Source organism: Phallusia mammillata, chromosome 2 (assembly GCF_965637545.1).
Source record: "Phallusia mammillata chromosome 2, kaPhaMamm4.hap1.1, whole genome shotgun sequence".
In the NCBI taxonomy this organism is placed as follows: Eukaryota; Metazoa; Chordata; class Ascidiacea; order Phlebobranchia; family Ascidiidae; genus Phallusia; species Phallusia mammillata.
The window spans coordinates 32,051,278-32,077,360 of NC_137253.1; the positions used below are offsets into that span (position 1 = coordinate 32,051,278).

General features: G+C 36.1%; 4 protein-coding genes across 5 annotated transcripts; 3 read left to right on the forward strand and 1 right to left on the reverse strand.

Annotated features, from left to right (window-relative positions):
* The first annotated feature begins 253 nt into the window (after positions 1 to 253).
* Positions 254 to 5,191, forward strand: LOC145212743 (eukaryotic translation initiation factor 3 subunit J-A-like). Its single transcript, XM_080080982.1, has 6 exons — positions 254 to 458; positions 771 to 887; positions 1,482 to 1,691; positions 3,027 to 3,197; positions 3,460 to 3,533; positions 4,068 to 5,191. The coding sequence occupies exons 1-6, from the start codon at positions 446 to 448 to the stop codon at positions 4,182 to 4,184; spliced, it is 702 nt and encodes a 233-aa protein (XP_079937108.1). The 5' UTR covers positions 254 to 445; the 3' UTR covers positions 4,185 to 5,191.
* A 3,185-nt stretch (positions 5,192 to 8,376) lies between these two features.
* Positions 8,377 to 13,237, forward strand: LOC145213651 (cathepsin D-like). The gene is made up of 9 exons (XM_080082015.1): positions 8,377 to 8,749; positions 9,010 to 9,151; positions 9,356 to 9,479; positions 9,644 to 9,762; positions 10,713 to 10,912; positions 11,355 to 11,451; positions 11,994 to 12,170; positions 12,372 to 12,470; positions 12,826 to 13,237. The coding sequence occupies exons 1-9, from the start codon at positions 8,694 to 8,696 to the stop codon at positions 12,994 to 12,996; spliced, it is 1,185 nt and encodes a 394-aa protein (XP_079938141.1). The 5' UTR covers positions 8,377 to 8,693; the 3' UTR covers positions 12,997 to 13,237.
* Positions 13,238 to 13,306: 69 nt separating this feature from the next.
* Positions 13,307 to 16,420, reverse strand: LOC145213650 (uncharacterized). Its single transcript, XM_080082014.1, has one exon. It carries the CDS (start codon positions 16,345 to 16,347, stop codon positions 13,876 to 13,878), a length of 2,472 nt encoding a protein of 823 aa, XP_079938140.1. The 5' UTR covers positions 16,348 to 16,420; the 3' UTR covers positions 13,307 to 13,875.
* Positions 16,421 to 17,573: 1,153 nt separating this feature from the next.
* LOC145215482 (nucleosome assembly protein 1-like 1-A) lies at positions 17,574 to 25,695 on the forward strand. Of its 2 annotated transcripts, none has more exons than XM_080084186.1 (12): positions 17,574 to 17,783; positions 18,090 to 18,192; positions 18,506 to 18,647; positions 19,280 to 19,402; positions 20,219 to 20,261; positions 21,405 to 21,550; positions 21,747 to 21,886; positions 22,790 to 22,935; positions 23,256 to 23,278; positions 24,164 to 24,319; positions 24,796 to 24,858; positions 25,240 to 25,695. In XM_080084186.1, exons 1-12 carry the CDS (start codon positions 17,681 to 17,683, stop codon positions 25,285 to 25,287), a joined length of 1,236 nt encoding a protein of 411 aa, XP_079940312.1. In that variant the 5' UTR covers positions 17,574 to 17,680; the 3' UTR covers positions 25,288 to 25,695. The 2 variants fall into 2 exon arrangements, with proteins under 2 accessions (XP_079940312.1, XP_079940313.1); XM_080084187.1 differs by having other exon boundaries at positions 17,575 to 17,783; positions 19,280 to 19,387.
* Positions 25,696 to 26,083: the final 388 nt, after the last annotated feature.

The window sequence follows — 26,083 nt, forward strand, 5'->3', positions numbered from 1 at the left end:
TAACCAAGGAAAAAAGACAACAAGCGACAAAAACCAAGTGAAGATTGTTGTTCCACAGTTTGGCGCCATTTTATCGTGGTCAGTCAAGCAAAACGGTCAGAGGTCAAAGCATGACATGTATGGTATCCGGCCCAAGACGTGGTGTGGAAATTAGAATATTGTCAGAAGATATTTGCGGTGTTTTGCACGATTTGTATAGAACATTTGTAAACGTTATCTTTGTTACGAACATTATATGTTTATAAACACTACAAAACCTGTTTTTCAGCAGAAAAAAATTCTTCTAAACAATAAGTCTTGTAAAAATATTTTGTTGGTGGCTGTCAAATAGAACTAAAAGACCAAGCAAGTTCCTTTCAAATTCAGGCAAATTATTCAGACATTTGCTGTTCATTTGTGCAACTGAATCTTAAGAAGTTGGTACGACCAAAGGACGAAAAGAATCATGGACAATTGGGGTGAGTAACATATTAACTGCAATTCTATGAAGTGCCAAAGATATCACAAGAGACTGTCCATTTGTGTAACATGACCAGACAGCTTATAGCAATACTATACACAAAACTGTTAATAAGGATCTCAAATAATGGCATGAGAATTTGCTGAAATGCCGGACAGAAAAGCATATCATATATTGAGCCATTATATTTCTGAAAGTTTTAGAACGTTATGAAACCAAATAAGTATAGGATGAAACTAGTGTTGTATGGTCACCCTTTTTGATCTATGCATTGTTGTTGTAACACAATTTCTTTTTCTGTACTCAATAGATGATGAAGATTTTGAACCAAAAGTTCCTGTAGTATCAGATAAATGGGAAGGCGAAGATGCAGATGAAGATCTCAAGGATAATTGGGATGATGAGGAGGAGGAAGATAAACCCAAAGGTGAGAACGTTGGGAATCGTTGGTAATGAAGTATAGTTTTAAGTGAAATCAACCCCTACAATTTCATTTCAATACTTCATTTGCCATTCTTTTAAATGTTAATTGGTTTTACTAATAATTTAGAAAACTAATGATTGCATGACAGGGGGCAGTAAAAGGCGAAACAATGCAGTTTCAGTTTGTGTGTATGTGGATTTGATTCTGTTTAAGGTTTCTGTACACTGGGTTTCTGATTAGTTGTTGGTAGTTAACACACATGGTAAGCTGTCATAATAAACAGAAATATACTAAATGCGATATGATTTTGTGTAATTATAAAAGTGCTGACAGTTAAAACAAGTAGAGTTTGTTTCAGGGTTTGTAATTAAAATAACACTATAATCCGGTCTCGTATATATATCTGTTTGGGGCTTATTTTCTCGTTATATAATGCCATGCAGTCCCATGCATCCCACCAGTAAACCTCTGTGTTTAGTACCACCCACTGTGGATTTATTTAATTGAGTTGAAAACAGTGTTTGTGTTGTTGCAACATATGCCTAAAAAGTATATACTTCTTATTTTAGCTTTAATGTTTTGAACTATTGTTATAAGAACCTGAAGGACCCAAGCAAGAGCCAAAAAAGGGAGGAAAACGCTACTTGGCAAAGAGATTAAAAGAGAAAGAGGAGGAGCAAAGATTGGAGGCAGAGAGGAGGAGAGAAGAGGAAGCCCAAAAAACTCCTGAAGAAAAAATGAGAGAAAAATTACTGGCCCAAAAACTTTCAGAAGAATCAGATCTAGAAGTCACCAAAGAAATGTTTCGTAAGTTTCTGACTCTGAAAGATGTATTTGTGTTTTTTTATAGTAGGCAAACTTGACAAGTATACTACTTAATTATAAAATGATTTGTTTGTAATCATCAAACATTCTGAATAGGATGAAGTATAAAAAAAATTGTTGACATAAACATGTTGTACATGTACAGTCATTAATATGTTTGGCAAGCTAACATGACATTTATTTTGCACTTTTTGATAATTTTTGTTTTTTGATACATTATGTGCAGAAAATGCCAGTTCTATTTTTAATAAAATCATGTGATTTCTATTTTATTATCCTGGCATTAATTACCTGTACAATAAAATGTCAACAAGTGTAGTATTTTTCTTCAAACAAATGCTCAGAAAAAAATATGTTTATACCACAATAACCTATAACTAAGATGAATATATTCATACTGGGATTAGCCCTGGCATGTCAATGCGGACCAACGTTCTCGGCAGATTTTTCTAGCCTGTGCCTTGCCACATGGTAATGCTTGGGAGACCAGCTGATTCGGTACAATGCCTTTAATAGGCTTGGCATACTATGAACCATAGGCGCCGAACACGGGTATGCCGGGTATGCCAGGCATACCCGGACAAAAAGCTCGGGTATGCCGCATACCTGAGAATCGGACCAACGTTAGTCATGCGTTATATGCTTTGTGGAAATTATTCTGATACGAACCAATAAGTAACATACACAATTGATTTCAATCGCGGTTATCGCGGGTAGGTTAGTTTGTCAAAAGTTTCTGGTAGTTTAGAACATCGTTTGAAGTACTCAAAGTAAGTTAATAATGCGTCACATACAACTCACTGCGTTAAATATGCGACACGTTACAAACGAAACAAGCGACGTTAAAACGTATAAAACGATTTTTGTAACGGCTATGCCATAAGTGTGTGCGCTTTGTTGCGTAAAAACAAAGCATTTTTGTAATAGTTATTACAGAGAAAATAAATGTTAAACACTAGTAATTTGCGACGCACGGTGACGTCCGAGCTAAATCTTTTTTTATCTTTATTGTTCCGCCTCTCCGTAATTTCAGCAAGTGGGTTCCATTTTTTGCAATGTGCAGCGCGGCGTTACTGCGCACAACCATGCGTTAAATCGCAACACTAACAGAAGGAACTGACGGTGGAATTATGGTGTGTAAACTTACATGCTGCAAGCTTTACCGTAGTCTCACCATATGTAGCGACAGAAAATGAATTTGGTATTTCATGACGTCATTTTGTGACGTCATATATATGGCATGCCCGGGAAAAAATTAAAGTCGGCGCCTATGCTATGAACCTATAACTAAATCAGCATTTCAATTCTTTTCTCCAGAAGCACAAGCAGTTGAAGATGAAAAGCAAACTTTGGATAATTTTAAACCGAGGACGAAAGAAGACTTCAACAATTTTTTAAAACTCCTTCAAGAGAAGTTTACCACTCTAGAAAGTTCTCCTCATTACTTTTACCTGATGAGTAACTTTATATCCTCCGCCGTTGTAACATGTAAGCTGGTTACTAGTGGAAAATTTTTTTTGTTTTTCATATTTATAGTAAAAAAGATAGTTAAGATGGAAAAATGTAGTTTACATTGTGAAGATTCCGCTTATAAATTTCCCCAACAAACACCAATCTGCTTAGAGATGTTTTATGCAGTACACGATCCACAATATGAAGTATGTCTGACAAGTCAAACTAATTTTACAGATAAATTTGATCTATTTACTTCGTGGTTGTTACTTTCACTTAACAAATTGATTTGTTTTAGTGGATACAGACCAGTTGAAACAGTTGTCATCATCTATTAATGTGCTTGCTACAGAAAAATTAAAACAAGAAAGGGTAAGTAATAATCGCATTTTACACAAAAACCCTTCTGAAAGGGTTTAGCATGAAAAGCCTTCACTTCTTATGAAAAGCCGTCTAACTGATTATAAACAAAGTAACTGATGTTCTGTTATTTGCATTCTGTTCCTGTGCATGACTATTGCTGAGTTTACAAATGGCTTCAAACTGCAGCTTTATGCCTAGCATTGAAAATTGTACACAAACATGTACACCCAAGTAATTCATGATAAAAGTTGATGTTTTTGTAAAGTCTTTTTGACGTTTTGATTTATTTAAGTCACTTTTCATAGAATAGCAGCTACTGAGAACATGTTTTTTATTATTTATTACATGAAGTGTAAGAACTGCCCGATTGCAATGCAGGCGTGACGTATATAAGAAGCTACATCTATGCAGTTTCATAAACTACCAATTCGAAGCCCTATAAAAGAACTTTTATCACAAATATTAAAAAAGTGTGCTAACTTTTTTATTGCAACTTTAAAAATTTCTGCAAACAAAAAGAAATTGATGTAAGTAATTTTTCAGCAAAAGAAAGGAGGGAAAAAATCAACGAAAGCAAAACTTGCAGGAGGCACAAAAGGCGGCCGCAACGACGCTATTGACGATCTTTCACTTTACAATGACTTTGACGACTTTATGTAACAAATTATCAGCAATTAAATCTGTTTCCTCATTTTCATTGCCCAAAGAGAAGTTTTTACCAACCAAATTATTTTTCAACAAGGTGTTAGTTTGGCATGATGTGGTATCATTTGAAAACTTTTGTATTTTAATAACTAATCCCATGTAAATTGGTTGCTGTAATTTAGGAAATATTTTATTGCTTTGAGGTTGTTACGTTTTCACCATGTGTGGAATTAAGATGCCACAAAGCATTTGTGTTGTGGTGCAGAAATAGATTTTGACAAATTTAACATAAAGAAACTTGATTTTTCTGTGTTTGAGATATGTTTGTATGCACGTGTACTATGCTGCTTATATATATTTATGTTAAGTGTCCGTTGGTATCGGTTGGGAACTGGCCTTGAACTTTCTGGTCACTTGAATTTTTTTTCAAATTCCATGGTACAATTGGTTTGTGTAAAACTGTGTGATTGGTTCAATTTGACAAAAAACACTCAAGTATTGCATTAAAACCACCTAACCTATTTTTCTTGAGTCACTTCTAAAACACAATTAATTCACCTTTAATTTTGTCAAAAAAGCTTTGCAGTCAGTTTATTGTGAAGAGCATAAATTTTCATGTAAAAAATTCCATAAAAACAGGCCCATCACTAACTTAAAAAAGCTAAACAAGGCTTGTAAATTGGTGTGGGCTTTAGTATAAATAAAACTGACTTGATTCTGGGCTGACTTCACATTTGTGTTGTCATTTCACCTTAGTAATTTTGGACTCTATTTTTAACACTAATTTTCCTTACAACACTCTGTGGACAAAACTCCCCTATTACCGTCAATTTTCATTCATAATCATATCAAGTGCTGCATTTTAATTTGGTGAAATGAACTTGACCTCTATGTGGGTGTGCGGTTGGTGTTTGACCCATGTAAGTGCTGCAAACGTATCGTCCCACTTTTAACCGATTGCGTGTGTTGTCGATTGTACGAAACTTGTGCTTAGAGAAAGTTGAAGATACAACGAAACTCTTTCCTGTGTCAGTGTTGTTGTCCGAAGTAGAGCATCAGCTGTATCAAAATTGCCAAGATGGCCGTATGGTTAGTGCAGCCGTCTTGTGTTCGCAAGGTTGTGGGTTCTAGTCGTGTGTCAGTCACTTGTGTTTCCTTGAGCAAGGAACTTCTGCGGCAATGCTTCAACCCAGAGGAACCTGGCGGGTTGGACAAAACTTAAGTCACCTATTCCCTGTTTAAAAATCAAACAAAACATGATCCAACGGAATTGCAATAAAACAAGCAGCTCGAAATCGGACTCATGGCGAGCATAACGCATTCAGGCGGTGCCCACCGATCGAGGATAAAAATGAAGCGCAGGAGGAAAGTTTGAATTACGGAAATCGAAAGAGGCTTGATATGAACAGTATTTGACCGATTGCTTGTTTCGTATTCTGAACTTCTTAGGCTCTAATTCGAATCATGCTTATCTTTACCTGGACGCGACATTGCAGCAACGGATTTAATGTTTTCCAGCTAAAAACGCTTCGTGTTTTCCAACCCGCAGTCTAGAGCGAAGTACTCTAGCTCGACCTAGTGGCTTCTATTCTAATCACAATGTCGACCGCATGTGTTTGAGTTAAGTTTATTTCGCCCGTGATACAAATCTTAGCAGCATAATAGCGCTAAAATGTTCACCAGGCCGGAAATAGCTGCGCAACGTTGGGAGGTTATAAAGCGCGACAAAGGTAAGGGCACAATTGGTGGAAAGATGATATACGCGCTGCAGCTACACCGTTACTGAAAGCGTAATGTGGCAGGGACTCACATCAGAGGGTGAGGGCGGCGCATTGGGACATCGAGACTGGGTGGGGCAACGTTGGTGGAACCAGTCTTGGGATCGAGACTGGGAGGAAACGTTGGTGGAACCAAGTTGGGACCTAGAAGCTAACCACCCGTGTTAGGGAAAGAGGGTGGGGGTTCAACAGGAAAGGAACCACCAAACAAAATCCTGTTGGATAGTTTCCGGCGCCAGAAGGAAGGGTGCAGCACAAACATAGTGCCGATAGAACATGATAGCTATACAACTTAAGAAAGAAAAACCAAAAAGAAAAAAAAGATACAGAAAAAGCAATTAAACAAAAAATACGCACAGATAAATGCGTCCAGAGGTTCGTGGGATATAGGAGTAGGAGGACACCATCAGGTCAGCTATTTCCGTTTCATGACACTTTGTATATTTTATCGGGTGCGAACTGCGAACTAAGATTGCTAAGTTGAGTAGAATTTTTGTTTTTATAAAAGTTTTCGCCGAGTGAAGCAATCACAATTGCGTTAAATCCCCTAGCCGGAAATCGCTGCGCAAAGCTAAGGCGTAATAAAGCACAACAAAGTTGAGTGCACAATTGGTTGGTAATTTGATGGTAATTGCGCTGCATCCATACTACATGCGGTATGTGGCAGGGTCGAATCACGTTGGAGGGCGAGATCAGCGCGTCAAAACATCGAGGGGGGAGGGGGGGAACTTTGGTGAAGTCAGTCAACTTGAAAGCTAATAGCTGTGTTAGGAAAATATGATGATCAGTTTATACCACTATATTGGGTTTTTCCAGTCCACATTTGGCCGTTTTCTATGAAGGAAAAAATGGCTTAAATTCAATGTTTTCTGGCTTTATTCTCGCCTGCCCACTTTCTGGTCCTAATCAAACCACTACTGCATGGGACACCAAGGGTCTCTGTTGCTTATAAGACCTCTTAATCCGTCCCGAGGTGTTGTTGATTGAAAGTTTATCGGCCAACCCAAAACTCCCTTGCTATCTTTGGGCGCAGGCACAGCTCAGCACGGAAATAACAAACCCAACTAACAATGTGAAAGACTAAAGGGTTGAGTTGAGATTATTTCGTTTGGTGAAAGAAATCAAAGCAACACAATAGCACTAAAAAAATCCCAAAGCCGGAAATAGTTGCGCTAAGTTTAAATCAGGTGTTGGCAACCTTTCAGTCGACGCGTGCCATTTTACTTGTTATTGCCATGTGTTAAAATGACCTCGCGTGCCAACGTTTTTCTAAATAATATTGGTTCGTTCCAGCTGATATCAATAATAAAGAGAAAGCAGAGTGTTTTGTGCATGTAAGGCTAAATTTTAAGACAATGGCATGATAAAAACTATAAACAAGCAGTTAAACTGGTTAAATTGTTACTTCAATATAAACACCCTAATCGGTTGCCATGCAATGAAAAAACGCCTCGGGGTTGCCGACCCCTGATTTAATGTTATGGAGCGTAAAACAGTTTAAAAAAACAGTGTCGGGCACAATTGGTAAATAATGGCTGAACGCGCGGCAGATACTCCGGTAAAATGCCAAAAAATGTCACATACAAACTGAAGCGCGACAGCACCTAAGTCTTTGTTAACTGTGTAGTGTTGATTGCATGGAACATTTACGCTTGGCGTAGGCTATGTTACAAGTTACTTTGTGTTGTTGTGCTGCTGCGTTGTTTACCTCAAGATTTTACCGCGAAAAGCATGTTAACTGCTTGAATGATGAACAGCAGATGATAAAATGATTGCAGGTTATTTTGATTCATTACCGGAAATGTTGTTAAAATGACAAGAAATGTGTTGGCGACGACGGTTTGACTGTTTGTGCATTAATCACCAGTAAACTTTTTTGCAAAGACCGCATTGGTTGTATTGTTTTACACTATTGAGCATACGACATAGGCTACCTTGTTCAAATGCGGCAAACTAACCAAAAGTAGGTCGAAACAATTTCACTGATGTCTAGACCCCATTCTAAAGAAAAATTTGCTGTGCAAGAATTACGTAATGCTGATTTGTCATGTTATGACACTAGGAATAACCAAAAAGTTGGATTAGTCTAATTCTTACTCGGTTTACTGTGTTTGGGCAACAAAAAATGGGAGGTCACGAACAGCATCTTGTGTAATGAAAACAGCCCAACTTGAGATCACGTTATTTGCAGTCCCGTGACTAAAATATCGTTACAATGCAATTTGCATGCCTTGCGGGAGGAACTTACTTCCTCCTTGGCCAAGTTGCAACCATTCACATATCGTTTTGCCAAGTAAGCAAAAAGCGCAAGCACCGGTCTTGTGACGCCGTGACGTAATCCGGTCACGTGCCACAACATTCTTCCAAAGAAGAAGTGGCTTTATTGCAAAGTTTTGTCTCGTTTTGCTGCTCTTTTCGACAAACATTGTGCAAAAAACTGTGCCTTCCTATGTCTGCATGTGTGTGTGACTAACTGCGCCTGCCTTAGTGATCGGAAAAGCGTTGTTCAATTTCCTGCCGTCGCTATTTATCACTAATTGTTAGGAAGCGGCCTGAAGCTAACATCAGTTTGTCGCGGAATCTTGATTAATCAGTTTGGGTGCGTTTGGTAGCTCTACGAATACCATTGTGAAGGACAAACGTTGAAAGAATCCCGATCCAATTAACGTTGTTTTTTTAGCTTTGGTTTTTGGGAATTGGTAGTTTAAAGTTATTTTTCAGCCAAACTAGCATTTAGATTGGCAAAATGTTGAAAGAAGTTCTTGTTTTATTGGTTCTTGGAACACTGTGCAATGGCTTTATGTAAGTAAAAGTTTACATTTACTTTCACATGCAGGATATTTTGTAAATTTGCATCACCACACTAACTATTCATATTTTCCAAAACAATTAATTGGATCCTTCATAAATGCATTTTGATTTTTTCTAAAGCAAAATACCTTTACTGGCTGTGCTCATATTTTATTAAGTCAGATATGCAGGAAAACCTACAACTAATTGTAAAAACATGATTCTACAGTAACACATAAATTAATATACTTATAAAAGCATTATATTTACAGTGTCAAATTGCAACGGCACAAATCCATTCGCCAGGAAATGATAGAAAAGAAAAGTGACCTTACAAAATTTGTGAACACCAAGTATGTACGATTCACTGCAGGTGGCAACAATGCTCCTGAACCACTAACAAACTATTTGGATGTAAGTATGTTTTGTTGCATACTAAATGTAGACTGTATGACATGGAATATGTATCAGATATAACTATCACAAAGTGATAAAATTTTTTTTTTTACATTTTTTTTCTTTAGTAATTGTTAAATGCATTGCCCCTAGTTGTTTTTAAGCCCTAAACCCCACCCATAAGGTTTGCTTACAGTTTTTCAAATTTTTTTTATGTTTTAGGCACAATACTTTGGTGACATCACCATTGGAACACCACCCCAAAAGTTCACAGTTGTGTTTGACACTGGTTCATCCAACCTTTGGGTTCCCTCAATTCACTGCAGTATTTTAGATATTGCCTGCTGTAAGAATTTCCTTCTAAAAAGCTGTGTTAAGAATATTTTGCATTTTTGGCCTAAAAAAGTTATATTGTTTCTTTGTAACATTGTTACTTTTGTTCGGAATGTTAGTTCAACATTCAACCACTTCTATGTACGGGGCAGTTTTTAAAATGACCTTTGCTTACAGTGATACACAACAAATACAATGGTGGGGCTTCTTCTACTTATGTTGCAAATGGAACCGAATTTTCAATCCGCTATGGAAGTGGAAGTCTTAGTGGTTACTGCAGTGCAGATATTGTTAAGGTAAAAAATAAGCACTAAAAACTCAAATACGATTGGGCAAACTTTTAAATTAATCTAGTGATGTACTAAACTTTCGGTTGGACGAAACATTTCGGCCGAATATGCCGTGTTCCAATGTTCCGACCGAAACCAAACTTTTTGATTGTATGTCAACAAAATTTCAGCTCTTCCGACAGTTTTTTTATTTCTAATATGCCAACGTTTCGATGTCCCATACGAAACACCTTTATCAGGGTAATGACAAGAATTGCAAACAAAAGTATTTATAAAGGGAAAAGGGCGGCGAAATATACATACAAAAAAGGGCCGGTGGTAAAAAACGCAGTGCGCACCAATGGTCGAGTGATAACACCCGGCTCAATGGTGTAAAAGCGACCGATAAGTTATCGGCATTAGAACGTCCGTTTTGATGTTCATCGTGTTGGTGTGGGAATGTATGTTCCATGACTCCAGGAAACCTCGCTTGTGAAAATCGGTTTCTCTTGCTAACACCTGGGCGGCAGAAAAGTTTATGGTGTGGTTGAGGACAGTAGCATGTTGTGCTAATGCCGACTTTTTAAGATCTTTCTTGGCTACATCCCTTTCATGTTCTTTACGGCGCGTATTGAAAGACCTTCCCGTTTCGCCAATGTAAATCTCGTTGCACTGTTCACATGGGATCGCGTTTTTTGATTGTATGATTAAAGGGAACTTTAGGTTTAAAATTCGGCTTCCGAATGTTCAGTTTCGGCCACATCCTTTTGAGGCGGGTTTGGTGCACCACTAATTTAATCATATTCTTTTCAACTCAAAACATACTAAGCAAAACAAAAGTAGTAATCAAGCAAAACAATAACCAAAAAAAATCTCTTTAATACCAAAAGTAAATTGTGCCCTAATAAAGGATTGTATTGCCAATGGCTCATTTCTTAAAATTTCACCTTGTTTTACAAAAAGACTAATTTAAACAGGTGGGAGGTGTCTCCAGTAAAAACCAGATATTTGCCGAAGCAACAAAGGAACCTGGCTTAACGTTTGTTGCTGCCAAGTTTGATGGCATATTTGGAATGGGATACCCTGAAATCAGTGTCAATGGAATTAAACCGGTTTTCAACCAAATGTTTGAGCAAAGGAGTGTTTCAAAGAACCAATTCTCATTTTTCCTTAACAGGTAACATGGGTGCGCTTGTCTTAAAAAAAAATTATACTGCTAGGTGCCTTTTTCTTCATGTCCTTGGGATAAAGCAAATGGTCCCAGGAATGGTCAATTTTATTACAGTGCATTACTAAATCCCAAGCTTTATGTTGTCATTAGTTTAGATGAAATATATTTTAGTTGATGAAATCTTGTGGTTAATAGCAAAAAAACTTTTGAAGATGCTAAAAAGTTCATGTAAATACTACATGATATGTTTCTGTCATTAATTGCCCTGTTGTGGCATCTAAGAGATTTAGTAAGGTATGGCTTTTGAGCTTTCTGCTCCTAACAAAGATACGATAGCTTGTATCGCTGATCTCCTGTCACCAGCTACACTAATGAAACCTTATCGGCCGAAACAGTGTGCATTGTCTGCAGTGCATCATATCACTTGTTTCTTTCATTTTCATTTTAGAGACCCTACAGCAACTGAGGGAGGTGAACTATACTTAGGTGGTGTAGACACAAGTAGGTTCACTGGAAGCTTCAACTATCACAAAGTTACAACTAAGGTGGGGAACCTGACAAACATAATGCAAATTTACTTAAAAGGTTCTTGAATTGAAAACGAAAAAGTATTGTGACCTTACCTTAGGCCAGCAGCTTTCAAACTGTGCGGCATGACGCCCTGGTGCGTCGTTTCAGTTTTCCAAGGGCGTCGCAGAATAGTTCCGTTTCATGGCTGTTTGTTGTTATATCAATAAACACAGCTTTGTAATAATTTTTAATTTTTTTTATAGTAAGTTTTCTCATCGCAAGTCCAGAAAACTTTCTTCCACAGGCGTCGCAACAATAAAAGTTTGAGAACCACTGCCTGATGCCTATAAAACTCATTACATTATATACATTTAGTGGTGGGAATCAGCCGGTTCTATAAAAACTTCTCACAAAATTTTATGAGATCAGCAAACTGGTTAGCATTACTGGTTACTGTCACTAGATTTTGTAACAGAACCGGCTGAAAAATATGACTTTTGTGGTAGAATCAACTGACAACAAATTTGAATCCCACCACTACATAACGTACATTCTAACCTTAAACTTGCAATTAAAGGGGTATTGGCAAATTGCAATGGATGGCGTGGCAATTTCTGATTCAGCTGGCACAAAGGCCTGTGTTGGAGGTTGCAAAGCTATTGTTGACTCCGGCACCTCACTGCTTGCTGGCCCCACTGATGAAATTGAAAAGATTAACAAGGCTATTGGAGCAATGAAATTCATCGAGGGAGAAGTATGTATCAATAGAATTAATTTTGGTTAACTTAAGATGAAACAAATCTCCAGTCACAAAATTTGTACATTTACTGCTTTACTTATACTTTTCCCATTACTTTCCTTGGTAACACTTGTATTTTTGTGTTTTATAATCAAACTGGTTTATTTCTGTCCACCATAACCAAAGTGACTAAAAAAATTTTGCCTGTATTTTTAGTGGATAGTTATGTGCTCCAACATCCCAAAAATGCCAAATGTGACATTTACTCTTTCTGGAGTAATATACACCCTTACCCCACAACAGTATGTGATGCAGGTAATAAAAACGAATATTATTCAAAAGTGCCCGAAATTTACATATTGTAAATGTGGTAGGTAACTGCTTTTTAAACTACCACATGTCTATTAACTGCTAAAGGTTTTTGAAACACTTGGAAAAATGAAAATAAAAGCTTGGAACTGTTTCATGATAAGGAAGCTGCAGACAGTGTGCACTGCTTTAAGCTATATGGTCATTTAGCTGCCTTGTAGTAGTGTTTCTTCTCAACCTAGGATTTGGATTTCCTGGTACAATTAATCGTTGGATTGATTTTAGTACTTGAATCGAGATTTTTTTATATGTTTAGTGTCAGTAGATGAACTGTTTAGATTCAACACAAATTTCATTGCAGGAATCAACTGGGGGTGAGACTGTATGTATTTCTGGTTTCATGGGTTTGGATATACCAGCACCCCGAGGTCCGCTATGGATTCTGGGTGATGTTTTCATGGGCAATTATTACACCACTTTTGACTTTGCAAACGACAGGGTCGGATTTGCTACTGTGGTTCAACCCAAGTAGTGGGTATTGTGCAGTATTACATCATCACCAGACATTTCTGTTTCATGATTGTAGTCTTAAAGACATTGTGTTGCTGTATATTAATTCAGTGTGTTGTTTTGATCAACTGGTACAACAATCCTTATGAAATATCATCATTTGAAATTCATTTTTTCCACTGTGCTTAAAATAAGTTCCACATCTTTTCATCAAATTTTGGGATCATGTATTTAAGCAATAAAATGTCCACCACTCTTCCGTATCTGCATTGTTTTATTCATCTGAACTGTGAGGTGTTAATTGGACATAAATATTAACATAGAGCCAGTGGTTTGAAGTCTTAGGAGATTTTAATAACAGTTAATGCAGGACAGAAAATTAGCACCTAAATAAATTGACATTTTTACCACAACACAAAGATTTTCACGCCTACAAATTCTGCCTCTGGCAAAACCACCACATCAGCAATTCAGTGTCACAAATAAATATAAACACATAAAATAAAGTTAGACTATAGTCCAATAATAGCTATTATTCAAAATGTGGGGATAGATTCAGTGGTGGGATACAATTTTTTTGTCAGCCTGTTCTATCACAAAGTCATATTTTTCAGAAAAAAAATATTTCAAAAAGTCCATTGACAGTAACCAGTAATGCTAACCGGTTTCACTGATCTTATAGAATTTCGAGACGGTTCTATAGAACCGGTGCGAACTGGCTGAATCCCACCACTGGATAGATTGGAATGCATAGCGCAAAAGTATTTAAATTTAAAAATAATTCTTCAGTAAAAGCAATCACTCAATTTCAGGTTTTGTTATATGAACCCTTTTTGCCAGGAGTTAACTTAAACATGGCAGCAGCTGTCCAAAATAACATACACCCCATCCCTAACAAAAATTATAACGACGGAAAGTCAAAAACATTTGCCAGATTGAGTTTTGTACCATTGGGAATGACAGGCTCTTCTTGAAAAGTTTCAGTGTTTCTACTTTGCTTGAGTTGTGTCTGTTCTGAAAATATTGGTTGGAACGGAGCGGGATTTGATGAAAACAGACTTGGAAAATCCTGATCCACATTTTGTGTTGCAAAGCCTTTTTGTTTTTTTGTCTGCTTTGTGGGAGTTTGGCTTTGAAATGTCTCTTTATGAGAAGGCTTTGAAATTCCAGGTTCAATTACTTTCCCTACTGAGAGAGTTGTCCCAGAAACAGGCTTTGCTGGAAGAGAAAATGCTTTGGTTTTCTTGGGAAGTCCAGGAAAGTCATTGTTGTCAACTAAAAATCCTTTGTTGTTCTTTGATTTGGTTGGCTGGACATTTTTCTTTTTAGGCTGTGATTTCGGACCAAAGCCTGGAGGTACTGACACAGGCTTTGATGATGTGGGTAAAGATGGATAATCGTTTTCTGCAAACATTTGCGGTTTCACATCGCCACTCCCTAACTGCTTAGCACCTCCAAGATTTAAAGGAACCTTTTTTTCAAACCCTGGTGGAACTGAAATGGGTTTCCCAAGTCCAAGCATCGGAAAATCATTTTCTAAGTCTATATGAACAGGATTTTTCTGTTTATAGCTATTTTTGTTTCCTTGTGCTTCCAATTGTGAGTTCGAGATGAGTTTTATGTGGCTGTTTATTTCTGAGCTAAAGCTTGAAAAACTTTCTACATGTTTGTTAGCGCCTCTGCCAACCTGCACAGAATTGCCTGGGTCCAATTGGGGAAAGTCTTCCTCATTGTCCGCCTCTGGCCTGGGTGAATGAAACTGTTTCTTTCCTTTGCCTTCAGATTTAGTGGAAGAAGTTCCTGTTTTCAAGAAATCTGAAGCAGTCATTTTTCCAGGCTTTTCCATTGCATTGCCTGAATTTTGGGAACGAGTCTGTTTTTTAGTTTTGGTAGAATTGTTAGAAACCCACGGTGCCACTCCACTATCAGATTTATTGTTGCCAAGTGATGGAAAATCTTCATCAGTAATGCCTGGTTTGGCCAAATTGTGACCCTTTGACCATTTTTCGGTTTTTGTGGTAGTTTTACCATTAGGTTTTGGTTTAGGTTGAATTTGGGCTGGGTATGACTGAACCGGTATAACATCAAGCGAGGGAAATTCTTCTTCTGTAAGCCCGGGCTTTTTAACATTTGGTGCCTTAGTCCATTTCAAAAGAGTTCCTGGAGTGGTTTGAGAACTTGTTTCTGGCTGATCTGAACTTGTGGCGTCCAGAATTTTTGATAAAGAAGGGAAATCAGACGAAGTATCAAATATTTTTGCATCCTCATCTTCTTTATTTTCCATGTTACCCTCCTGACTTTTTACTTCTTCTTTTTCAGCCTCCTTCATTGACAAAGCAATTGCTTTCTGCAAATCGTCTTCCCGTTCAAAGGCATTTGCATGCTCACTTCGGTATCTTTGACCTCTTGAGGACTGGCCCCTTGGACGATCATTTCCACGACCTCTTGATGAACGTGGTTCGCGCTTGGGATACTGAAATCCAAGATCAATTTGTCGATCCAACTTCTGTTGCTGTTTGCTCTTGTTTTTGTTGTGCACTGCTGCTTTGTGTGCTTTTAAATCCAAATCAGATACAAAGACATTTGTAAATTCCTGTCTCCTACAATCATCAAGTTCACAAACAAAGTGGTCCTTCTTAAAATGGTCAAACAAGAGCTCATAACTTCCATAAAACTCATTGATATCTGCTTGATCACAAATGTGACAATAGTAATGCTGTTTGCGCAAATGCCGAAACAGTTGATCGTCATCCAAATATCTTTCCTCACAGAATTCACAGAGAGGGTGACCCCTGTGTGATGTATCATCTGCATCTCCAACTCTCTTGTGAGTTGCGAGATCTTTCCGATTGTAAACCTTGTATTCATTTGTGAAGTTTTTGTAATGTTTCAAGCATATGTCACAGTAGAAAAGAACATGTTCCTTTCGTAAGTGAGCTCTTGTCTGATCAAAATTTCTATCAGGGGGGCGATCTTTGCACAGCGGACATCTGTGCTCTAAAATTCCGTTGTATTCACCGATGATATCTTGCCTGTCAAAGAAATAATTAACATTATGACGAGATTCCTTGATCAGCTTTAGTTTGTTAAGTTCTTGAAAGCTCTTTTTTTCTCTTGTGAAGATGACCTTTAGGAGATCTTTGCGGCAAACAGGGCAGAACTTTTCCTCACACAAAATTCTCATTTTCATGGAGCACTTGATACAGATGTAATGGTCACAAAAACCTACAGCGGAGGTTTCAAAGTGTTGTGCACAAACCAAACAAGACCCATCTCCATCACTCTCACTTAATCTTGTTCTTCGTGGTTTCTGAGCAGGGGTTTTTACCTTCTGTTTCTTGATACCAGACATTACGTGTTTGTGTTCTGCCATGACTAACCTGGGACAATAATTATTACTATATAGTGTTAGGATATTCTGTCAGAGGGAAAAAATACACACAACTGATAGTCATTGTCATAAACACAGAAAATAATTGCGACAGAAAAATACTAAAAAAATATTTATTAGAATTTAATCCCTCAAAAATATTGTTTACAATGTACGCTTTAACTACATCGCTCAAATATAGATGGCAGTGCCACATAAAACGTTTATCAGGACAGGACACAAACATAGTACTTTGGTCCTAATACTATTTCAAACCAAGTTAGACACGGTCAAAGTCTACAAAACTATTTATGGATACTTTGGAGTTAAGACGTAGTAAATTCTCTTGCACGATCAAGGCTCGGTGGTCGCTTGCCTTACTGCGTTATAACACAGAGAAAACTAATGTAAGTAACTGTTAACGTGGACTTTATTACCTGCGGTGTGAAAACAGTTTTTTTTACCATCAGGGAAAATCCCTTTTTTTACAAAAAATTGCGCAACACCGGAAAACGCAAAATACATTTTGTGCTCAATTTAAAGTAAATAAGAAAAACATCATTTAATAAACACAAATTAAAGATATTGTTGATAACTGTGTAGAATTTTCAGCATTGTTTGTTAAACAAGCTTTTTTGGTAAAAAGTTGTCCTTGATTGTTCTCAAAAAAATTTAATTACTACATTAACTGAACAAAGTACTATTCGTTTGATTAAAAAATATCTAGGGTTAAATTAAAATTGAGAAGAAATTTACAAGAAAATTGGGGTTCATAATTTCTTCACTCATTGGATTTTTGTTGCAATTCCCGGCGGAATTGACACATGTGGGTTAAAATAGAAATGACAGCGCGGTTGTTTCTGTATTATTGATTGCAAAAAAAAAGTTATGTTCTATACTTTATTTGTAATTAGAGGTGAGATTGTTTAGTTTTTACATTGATTTCCAGACTTGAATTCACTAGGCTTGTAAAATACTTCTGGATTTGTATTTTTGTGATTAACTTTTTGCTCAAAGTTTAGATTTGTGTAACATGTTGGTGTTGTTATGGCACAGAAACTATTTGGCGTGTCATGAAATCTTTGTTAACAAAACAGAAAGAGATTTTTTTAACCATAGTACTCAATTTCATATAATATCTGTTTTTAAGTCACTGTTGAATTTTTTTTTAATTTATTGGTATTTGCAAAAAAATTTGACTTATTTTGTTACATTCATATGCCTCATATTTAGCTGACATTGGCTTTTGCCACTTTTTAGATTGCTTGTCCTGAATCAAATTGCAGTGTTTGATAAATTTATATTTCTATCTAAACACAAGAAATCTTCAAAAAATATGTCCGGAGTTGGGGACGCTGATTTGCAAGAAATTGTGGCTAAAGAGGAAACTGAAGAAAAGGGGGAAACGACAGAAGATGTTGTCCCAGCATTGCCCTCTGGTATGAAAACTTATTGCATGAAAATTATACATTTAAATAAGGTCAACAACTGAAAGCATACAAGCGTGTTCATATATGTGATTGAAACGTTTTTTACTTGTTGTCTGTAATTTTTTTTGTTACATTTAAGTAATTGTTTTGCAGCAAAAATAGGAATCAATAAGATGAATTTTAAAATCTATGTTACAAATATATTTGCAGAAAATTCATGATTTTAACTTGTCGTACAATTTTTTAACATTGCAATGACCGACATTTTGTGTTTTTGAGCTGATTGATGATTTAGATCATTTTTTATTGTTTCAGCAAGCCAAATAACATCAGAAATGATGCAAAACCCACAAGTGCTTGCCGCATTACAGCAGAGGCTTGACAGTATTGTGGGAACTCCAACCGGATACATTGATACGTATGAAATGCAATGCAACAAATCAAATGTGGCTGAGATGCTAAATAACAATTGCAAAACAATACACAGCGTTTGGTCAAAAAATGTATAAGGGAACAAATTATTTGATCTAAACAATTTTTATAATGGACCAGTTGCTGAATAAAGTGACAGTTTTTCTTTTCTTTTATCACTGATTCTATTATAAAGGTAATCAGTTCACTGTCATAGTCTTTCATTTTTGCACAGATGTACAATTTGCAAATTTAACCATGTTGGTTTGCAATCAAACTTACATTTCTGGAACAAAACAATTGTTTGTTTTTTATTCCAGTCTTCCAAAAATCATCAAACGAAGAATCCATGCTTTGAAAAACCTTCAAGTTGAATCAACAAAAGTTGAAGCAAAGTTTTATGAAGAAGTTCATGAATTAGAGCGAAAATATGCTGATTTATACAAACCATTGTTTGAAAAGGTAAAAAGCCTTACCTATGTCATTGTAAATATACTTGCAATATTATAATGGCTTTCCACAAAATAAATGCATGATAAAAGTTTAGAGAGAATAATGTTGTACAATGTACTTAAATTGTGTGTTGTTTTAACAAATAAATGGCACAGTAGTTTGAAAAATTTCCTATATGTACAAGGTATATTGGATTTACAGTTTTTTTAAAACCAAAAAATATTGGTTCCTTGTTATTCGATATTTGCCTAAAATGTTATGATTTTGTAAAAACTGATTTATATAAACTTGAACATTAGAAAAATATATGTTTGAATTGGGTATATTATTTCTATATAGACTGAGTTTTGTTTTGTTCGCTGTTTGTTTTTACAATAATGGACAAACCATGTACACTGAAAATGTAGTAATACTGGTGAACTGAATACATCGATTTTAATTATGGGTCCCCTTCCCTGAATTTCTCTTGAAATGCATTATTTAGATCTTTGCATATGTGGGGACCCATAATAAAGCTGGTGGCTAATATGGGACCCAAAATAGGCATGGGAAATATATTAATGTTTTAAAATAGCTTATACTGTATGTCCAAAAGCAAAATTTGCTAAGCCACCCTTCTAGTTATGTTTATTGCTTTGCAGCGTCAGACAATAGTGAATGGAATTTACGAACCAACTGACGACGAATGCGAGTGGGTGAGTGATGAAGAGGAGGAAGGAGCAGAGAAGAAGGAAGATGCAGCTGACGAGGTTAATGAAATATCTGTACGTATTTACAAGGTTCCTTTGAATCTTTTAAATAGGTATTCAGATGTTAATATGCATGTTTAGCAGTTTAAGGCTGAAAGGAGTTTGACCGATGAAAAGCTTTAAAAGCAAGTTTAAGTTGTTATTATATGCACATGAACAAGCAATAGACTTAAAACATATTCATTTATGTTTTGGGCAGAATAGTTATCTTGTGCATTGCATATCATCTTTCTGTGGAAAAATGCACACACACATTTTCCACAAAATAGGAATTTGCATACAGGGTTGTTTTTATTGTGACATAGAGCTGGTTTTAAATCTAATATATATATATATATAGGTTAGTGTGAAAACCTGTTTACATGCCTAAAATGCTATTATACCCACTACCTCATTATTATGATCAGGTTTCTTTTTTACGAACACAAATTGGTATAGTTTTACAGCAACCTTTCAAACACTACATGTCGGTTTACTTCTGAAATCAAAATAATAAGCAGATATATTCATATTTGTAGTCTGCACTTTTGTTATGTGGGTCAATGTGTCCCATTTCAAATCGCATTGTGGCCTACCAGTGAGCCAATGACACTTGTTCAACTGCTAACGATATTTCTTGGCCTCATAAACACTTAAATAGATACTGGATAGGAATATTTTCTACTCGGCATGAAACTGAAAAATGTGTCTTTTATTTGCATACAATTTCGGTTTAGATCTACTTCACCTATTTAAATTAGAACGCATTGTACCAAAATAGTTTTAAGCTGCTGGTTCAACTTTGTTTACTTTACCTGCATGCTTTATATGTGTTTTATTTAATTCCTTTAGGAGAATGTTCAAGACAAGATGAAGGTGGAGGAAACTGAAACAGGTTAATTCATCATATGACTTGGTTAATAAAGTAACGGAATGTGTGTGTTACATAAAAGTTGACCACAATTAAGAAGAAAACACAATATTAAACCAATGAATCAGTCCTCACATGAAAAAAATTACTACAAATGAGAAAGTAATCGTCAAAAATGGGTGTAAAATGGTGTAACTAATGTGGCCCTTCATATCACTGATGATGACATAAGCATTTGCTAAAACGTTTGAAAAATAAAACATGTCACTATTCATGTCTATTTGGGCCATTATTTTCACCATTGAGTCGTAAACAAGTTTGGTTAAAGGTTTACCCAAATATGAAATAGCGGTGCTTAGAATCAAAGTGAAATACTGATAACTAGAAGTGTTGAGATGGTGGAGTCACACTTTATCATGCAGAACCCGGATTGTTTTGTAAAAATATTGTGTGGACAAGGTCATGACATTTTATGGTGACTTTAAATTTTAGCCAATTTTATTAAAAAATCTGCAATAAATTATCCGACAACGACATAGATCATGTGTTAAGTTTATAGAGCTCTTGTGGCTAGTATTTTTATTCTAACGTTTTGACAGCCTATAAAGGTCGCTTCATCAGGGTAAATTTTACATAGGTAAATTTACATCAGAGATATTATGCCTGGCAGCAATAGATTATATACATCATGTGTTTTTGGTTTGGAGTTTGGTTTAGTTTACTTTAATTAAGTGGAATTGGAGTCAGTTTTTTTTTCTCCCACTTCACAACTTTGCTGAAAACTCTATTGCTTCAAAGACCCCCTAGACCAGGGGTCGGCAACCCCAACCCACGGCACACAAGGTGGTTTTTTATGGCACGCCAGCCAAATTGTGTGTTAATATTGAAGTAACAATTTAACCTGTTACATTGCTTGTTTATAGTTTTTATCATGCCGTTGTCTTAAAATTCAGCCTTACATGCACAAAACACTCTGCTTTCTCTTTATTATTGATATCTGTTGGCACGAACCACTATTATGTTAAAAAATGTTGGAACGCGAGGTGATTAACACATGGAAACAACATAAATTTAGTAAATTCTTAAGTTAGCATGTGTCGCCTAAAAGGTTGCCAACCCCTGCCCTGGACCCTAAAACCACATTCAGTGTAACTTTTCTCTCCACAGATCCTGCGAAGGGAATTCCTGAGTTTTGGTTGACGATCTTCAAAAATGTTTCTCTTTTGCAAGACATGGTTCAGGAACATGACGAACCAATTTTGGTTCATCTCCTTGACATTCGAGTACTTTTCTCAAAACCCAATGAACCAATGGTGAGATTGTTGTCATAACATTGTACTTGTACAGCTGTTCCACAAATATAACTACTGTCTGTTTAAAGTTTGTGTTTGGGCACATGTTCTAACACATTTTACTCTTTGTTTTGTCCTATCATTATTTTTGGTAGCATTGTCGTATTTTTTAATGTTCATATACTCCAATCTTTTTCATCATTTTTATGGTTTGTAGGGTTTTACACTGGAATTCGTGTTCGAGAGCAATGCATATTTTTCAAATAATGTTTTGACAAAATACTACAAACTCCAGTCCCAACCTGATGAAAAAGATCCTTTCTCATTTGAAGGTCCAGAAATAGTCAGCTGTACAGGGTAAAAAAGAAACATTGTTTTGCTTCTGGTTTACTTAACTTAAAGTGGTGGTTCTCAACCTTTTTGCCTTTGTGGACCATTTTCATTTTTTTTCATGCCATTTTAAAACACTGATGCGTTTTTTAGATCGCGATTTATTAATCTTGTTTTGCGCGAATTAAGAAGTTGTCGCAGGCCCACAGAAAACGCTTTGCGGACTCCTAGGTGTCCGCGAACCCCCAGTTGAGAACCACTGACTTGAAGTATATATTTTCCTTCTTGCTATCATTACAGCAACTAGTCACACAAGTATAAAAAAATGGCAGTTTTGTATTTTTACTGTCTGTTGCCAATTAACTTTACTTAAATTTTCCTTCTTAATTTTATTACAGTAATTAGTCACATAAATAAAAACATATTACAGTGATACATTTTAGTAGCATCTACTGAACTAAGTGTCAGTGTAGGAACAAAAAATTCCACCTACAAAATGTGAAATGATTAACCTATTTACAACCTCATTGTCGCACAACACCAAGTGCGCTTTATGTGACAAAGTGTAGGAAATGTCATTACTGGGTTTATGAAGGACTCATCTGCCGGTGTGTTGATTGACAGCTGGCACACTGGGGACATTGTGGTCTCATTGCTATGGTTGTGTAGAATATTGAAATGTTGGCGACATAGAGCTTTTTAATACTGTGTTGTGATACCAGTTACTTTTAATGCTACTTGTGTGTGATTTCTTTGCTTTCATTTTAACTGGCTTAAATGTGATGCAACAATCATAATAGTATGTTTTTTTACACATAATGAGCCCAAGCAGGAAAATATATTTGAAAATAGGTGCAATTGACGGGTTTTTTGACTAAATGCTTGAGATGTAGTTGTCGAAAAAATATAAACTTTAATCTATAATTTCAGCTGCAAAATTGATTGGGTGAAAGGAAAAAATATAACCGTGAAAACAATCAAAAAGAAACAAAAGCACAAAGGGCGTGGAACAGTGCGAACTGTTACAAAACAAGTCCCAAATGATTCTTTCTTCAACTTTTTTTCACCCCCTGAAGGTAAGTTTTTTTTTAATTAAAGTGTGTTCAATGCAACATCTCTGCTTTCCTCAACAATTGTATTTTTTTACTTTTCAAACACTCTTAACCGGTGTGTAAGTAACCGCCAAAAAATAATGAGACCTTAAAAAAATCACTAAAGATTATTACCTTGAAAGCTAAAATAGTAATCTTTGGTGGTTTTTTGAAGTCTGGTGCGAGCTGAAAATAAGTAGTTGAGAGCCGCACGTGGCCCTGAGAGCCACAGTTGAGAATCACTGCTCTTAACTGTTTAGTGGTTTGTAACATGAATTTTTGATGTTTGTTTCTTTTTATTACAGGTCAAGAAGATGACGTTGAAATGGTAAGTTGTAAACATTTAATTCTTTGTCTAAAAGTGGCAATATTTCTGAAAAGTACTTTCTGATAAACACGGTTGAATTTTGTCAAGAAAGCAGGCTTCTACTAAAGCAGTGTTTCTCAAACATTTTCTTGAGTGCACTATTGGAAGTAATGTGGAAAATTAAGTCATCTTACATTAGGGATCATATCATATAAATTTCTATTTTCTTGGCTGCTTTATAGTGAGCTCTCGATTTGAAACCACTTCACTAAAAAATTAGTCAAAAAGAAAAGTGAGACACTAGACCAGTGATTTTCAACCGGTGTTCCGTGAAAGATCGTCAGGTGTTCCGCGAGAAATTTGCTGTTTTCAATATAGGATACTAATGTTTTAGGCTTCCATGCTTTGACTAGCGTTTTATGTCGAACACCGGTCGAAAATCACTGATTTAGCGGTTACCGCAATTTAGCGTTTTAGTGTCCCCCCCTAGTTGTTTCATTGCATCAAAATTTCGTTTGGTGTTCTGCAAAATTATTTTAATGCATCAAGTGTTCCGTGGCTTAAAAAAGGTTGAAAAACACTGCACTAGACACTGACTTACTTGGTGAAAAAAACTGCACGAGGTGTGTTAAGTACTTACTGAATGAATTGCGTTGTTGATAATGACAGCATCCATGAAATCTTTCTGTCAGTTTTGTTAAGAGGAAAGTTTATACTAGAAAATAACATATTTTTGAATCACATATATATTGTAAATGTTTTTGAATAAACTATTTGTCAAAGCTAAGTTTAAAAATCTTCATTTTACAAAACTTGCATCAAATTACAACACAATAATAACATATCTTTTTTAAACCACGCATGTGATAAAAAAAATTAAAAAACTTTGTCCTGACTTGTAAACAGGATTCAGACACTGAAGCTTTGTTGGCGAGTGATTTTGAGATCGGTCACTTGCTCCGTGATAGGATCGTGCCAAGAGCTGTGCTCTATTTTACCGGGGAAGCAAATGATGATGAAGATTACGAGGAAGAGGAGGAAGAAGAAGATGAAGATGCTCCGGTGAGGATTCTCAAATGATAAAACTAAGATAAACCTCCTCTGGTGTAGATGCTGAAACAATTACAAGATATTTGTGCGGTTGAATTATAAATTTGCTGTGTTGTATACGTGCCCAAAAGTACAAGGCAAAAAAACTGCCTGAATTCTTCATTTTTTTTTAATCAAGCCGGAGCTAGATTTAACTTAGGTTTCAAATATAAAGTCAGGCTCAAATTAAGCTCATCCCTTAAGCAAAATCCGGAGCCAGAACTGATTTACAACTGTGGTTTATACAGGTTTTGGTGGAGCATTGTACTAATAGCTGTAGATATGCACTTAATTAAACGCATAAATTGGTCACCTATACAATTTATTATTTTTTTGCCAGAAATGTACTGTTGGCAATAACTTTTAACTTTTAGTGTTGAAGTTGTGCACTTTACAATTTTTCTAACTTCCACATTTTCTGCATCGACTCAAGTAACCTTATTTTTCAGTTTAACTTGGCTGGATCTGGTGATGATTCAGATTCTGTCAATGATTCTGATTATGATCCAGAAGTAAGTTTGAATAATTGTGATGTAGTTTTTATGTGTCCAATTTAGCTACAAACTTAGTACAGTATGTTTATTTACAAAATGACCTATGGACAAAACCAGTGAGCTAGGATCCAAACTAAAGCATTTTGAATGCAATTTTTCCACTTATAAGGTCCCAGATAGGTCGTATGTTGGAAGTGGCAGGGTAAAAAGCCATTCTGTTCGATGCCACAACTTGGCATAAACCACAAAGTAAACTGGCTCACAGTGGCCAAGCAACTGCTTTGAAACCAAAGTGAATTTTACGTTGTGTTTTACAAAACTGTTCAGTATGGCTATGTCTAAAGAAGTGGCAATGCAAACAAATCAACTTGAAATCAAATTTTTAACCTATGTTTGCAGAAAAATCCCAAGCAAAAAGAAACTCCTCAAGAATGCAAACAGCAGTAGTTGAGCAACAATTGCATGTCGAAAAGGCCGGAGCTGTTGAAGTTAAAATGCATATTGAATTTTCACAAGGCATCTTGGGCCAGAGTGTCAGATAATCCGACACATTGTTCCAAGTGTGATTATTGTTTCACGTGACACAATCCCATGACCCTAGTATTTTTATGTTTTATGGCTTGTTGAGTACTGCCGAGATATTAACAGGTGGTGGACGGAATACGTTTTACCTACTGTTGTCAATTTAGCTTTTAAACGACAAAACACAAAGTGGTTTTCAATATTAAGTAGGGCAATCTTGCCTGCTACCAACAATTGCATCCTGTTAGCTGCCAGTGTTTAGGTTACTTGTGTTGTTCTGCTTCTGCTGCCTATTTGACCTTGTAAATAAAGTTTTGTTATTGAGTTTCAAAATATTACCTCGTTGGCAAATAATCCAAGTAAACAAAAAAAGTTTGGCATCAAAACAGCAGGGGTAATCCTGCACATGTTTCTTTTAGCGCAAAAAGCACAAGTGTGTATACAGGGTTGCCATACCATCTTTATTTTGAAGGGCAATGTCTTGAAGTGCTTATTTTTAAGAAATGTCCTTGTTTTTGACAGGATACCTTATTTTCAACAATTACAAGGACTAACAGACTTAGTGAAATTACAGTCAAATCCATGCTACAGTTAAATGTAAACCGAGGCCTGAGCTGTGGTGAGATGCATGAAGTATTTTCTATGAACAAGAAGTTGCTGAAACAGATTGTTTTAAGTAGAAAATCTGGCGTGTGATATGTCATGGCTCATTTAAAAGCAA

Excerpts from the sequence above, each read along its gene's own strand:
- LOC145212743 (XM_080080982.1), top strand. Across the intron at positions 1,692-3,026 it reads AGTCACCAAAGAAATGTTTC|AAGCACAAGCAGTTGAAGAT; the intron begins GTAAGTTTCTGA and ends TCTTTTCTCCAG. Across the intron at positions 3,534-4,067 it reads AAAAATTAAAACAAGAAAGG|CAAAAGAAAGGAGGGAAAAA; the intron begins GTAAGTAATAAT and ends GTAATTTTTCAG.
- LOC145213651 (XM_080082015.1), top strand. The coding sequence starts at position 8,694 with ATGTTGAAAGAAGTTCTTGTTTTATTGGTTCTTGGAACACTGTGCAAT. Across the intron at positions 11,452-11,993 it reads ATCACAAAGTTACAACTAAG|GGGTATTGGCAAATTGCAAT; the intron begins GTGGGGAACCTG and ends TTGCAATTAAAG. Across the intron at positions 12,471-12,825 it reads CACAACAGTATGTGATGCAG|GAATCAACTGGGGGTGAGAC; the intron begins GTAATAAAAACG and ends ATTTCATTGCAG.
- LOC145213650 (XM_080082014.1), bottom strand. The coding sequence starts at position 16,347 with ATGGCAGAACACAAACACGTAATGTCTGGTATCAAGAAACAGAAGGTA.
- LOC145215482 (XM_080084186.1), top strand. The coding sequence starts at position 17,681 with ATGTCCGGAGTTGGGGACGCTGATTTGCAAGAAATTGTGGCTAAAGAG. Across the intron at positions 18,648-19,279 it reads ACAAACCATTGTTTGAAAAG|CGTCAGACAATAGTGAATGG; the intron begins GTAAAAAGCCTT and ends ATTGCTTTGCAG. Across the intron at positions 23,279-24,163 it reads AAGAAGATGACGTTGAAATG|GATTCAGACACTGAAGCTTT; the intron begins GTAAGTTGTAAA and ends ACTTGTAAACAG.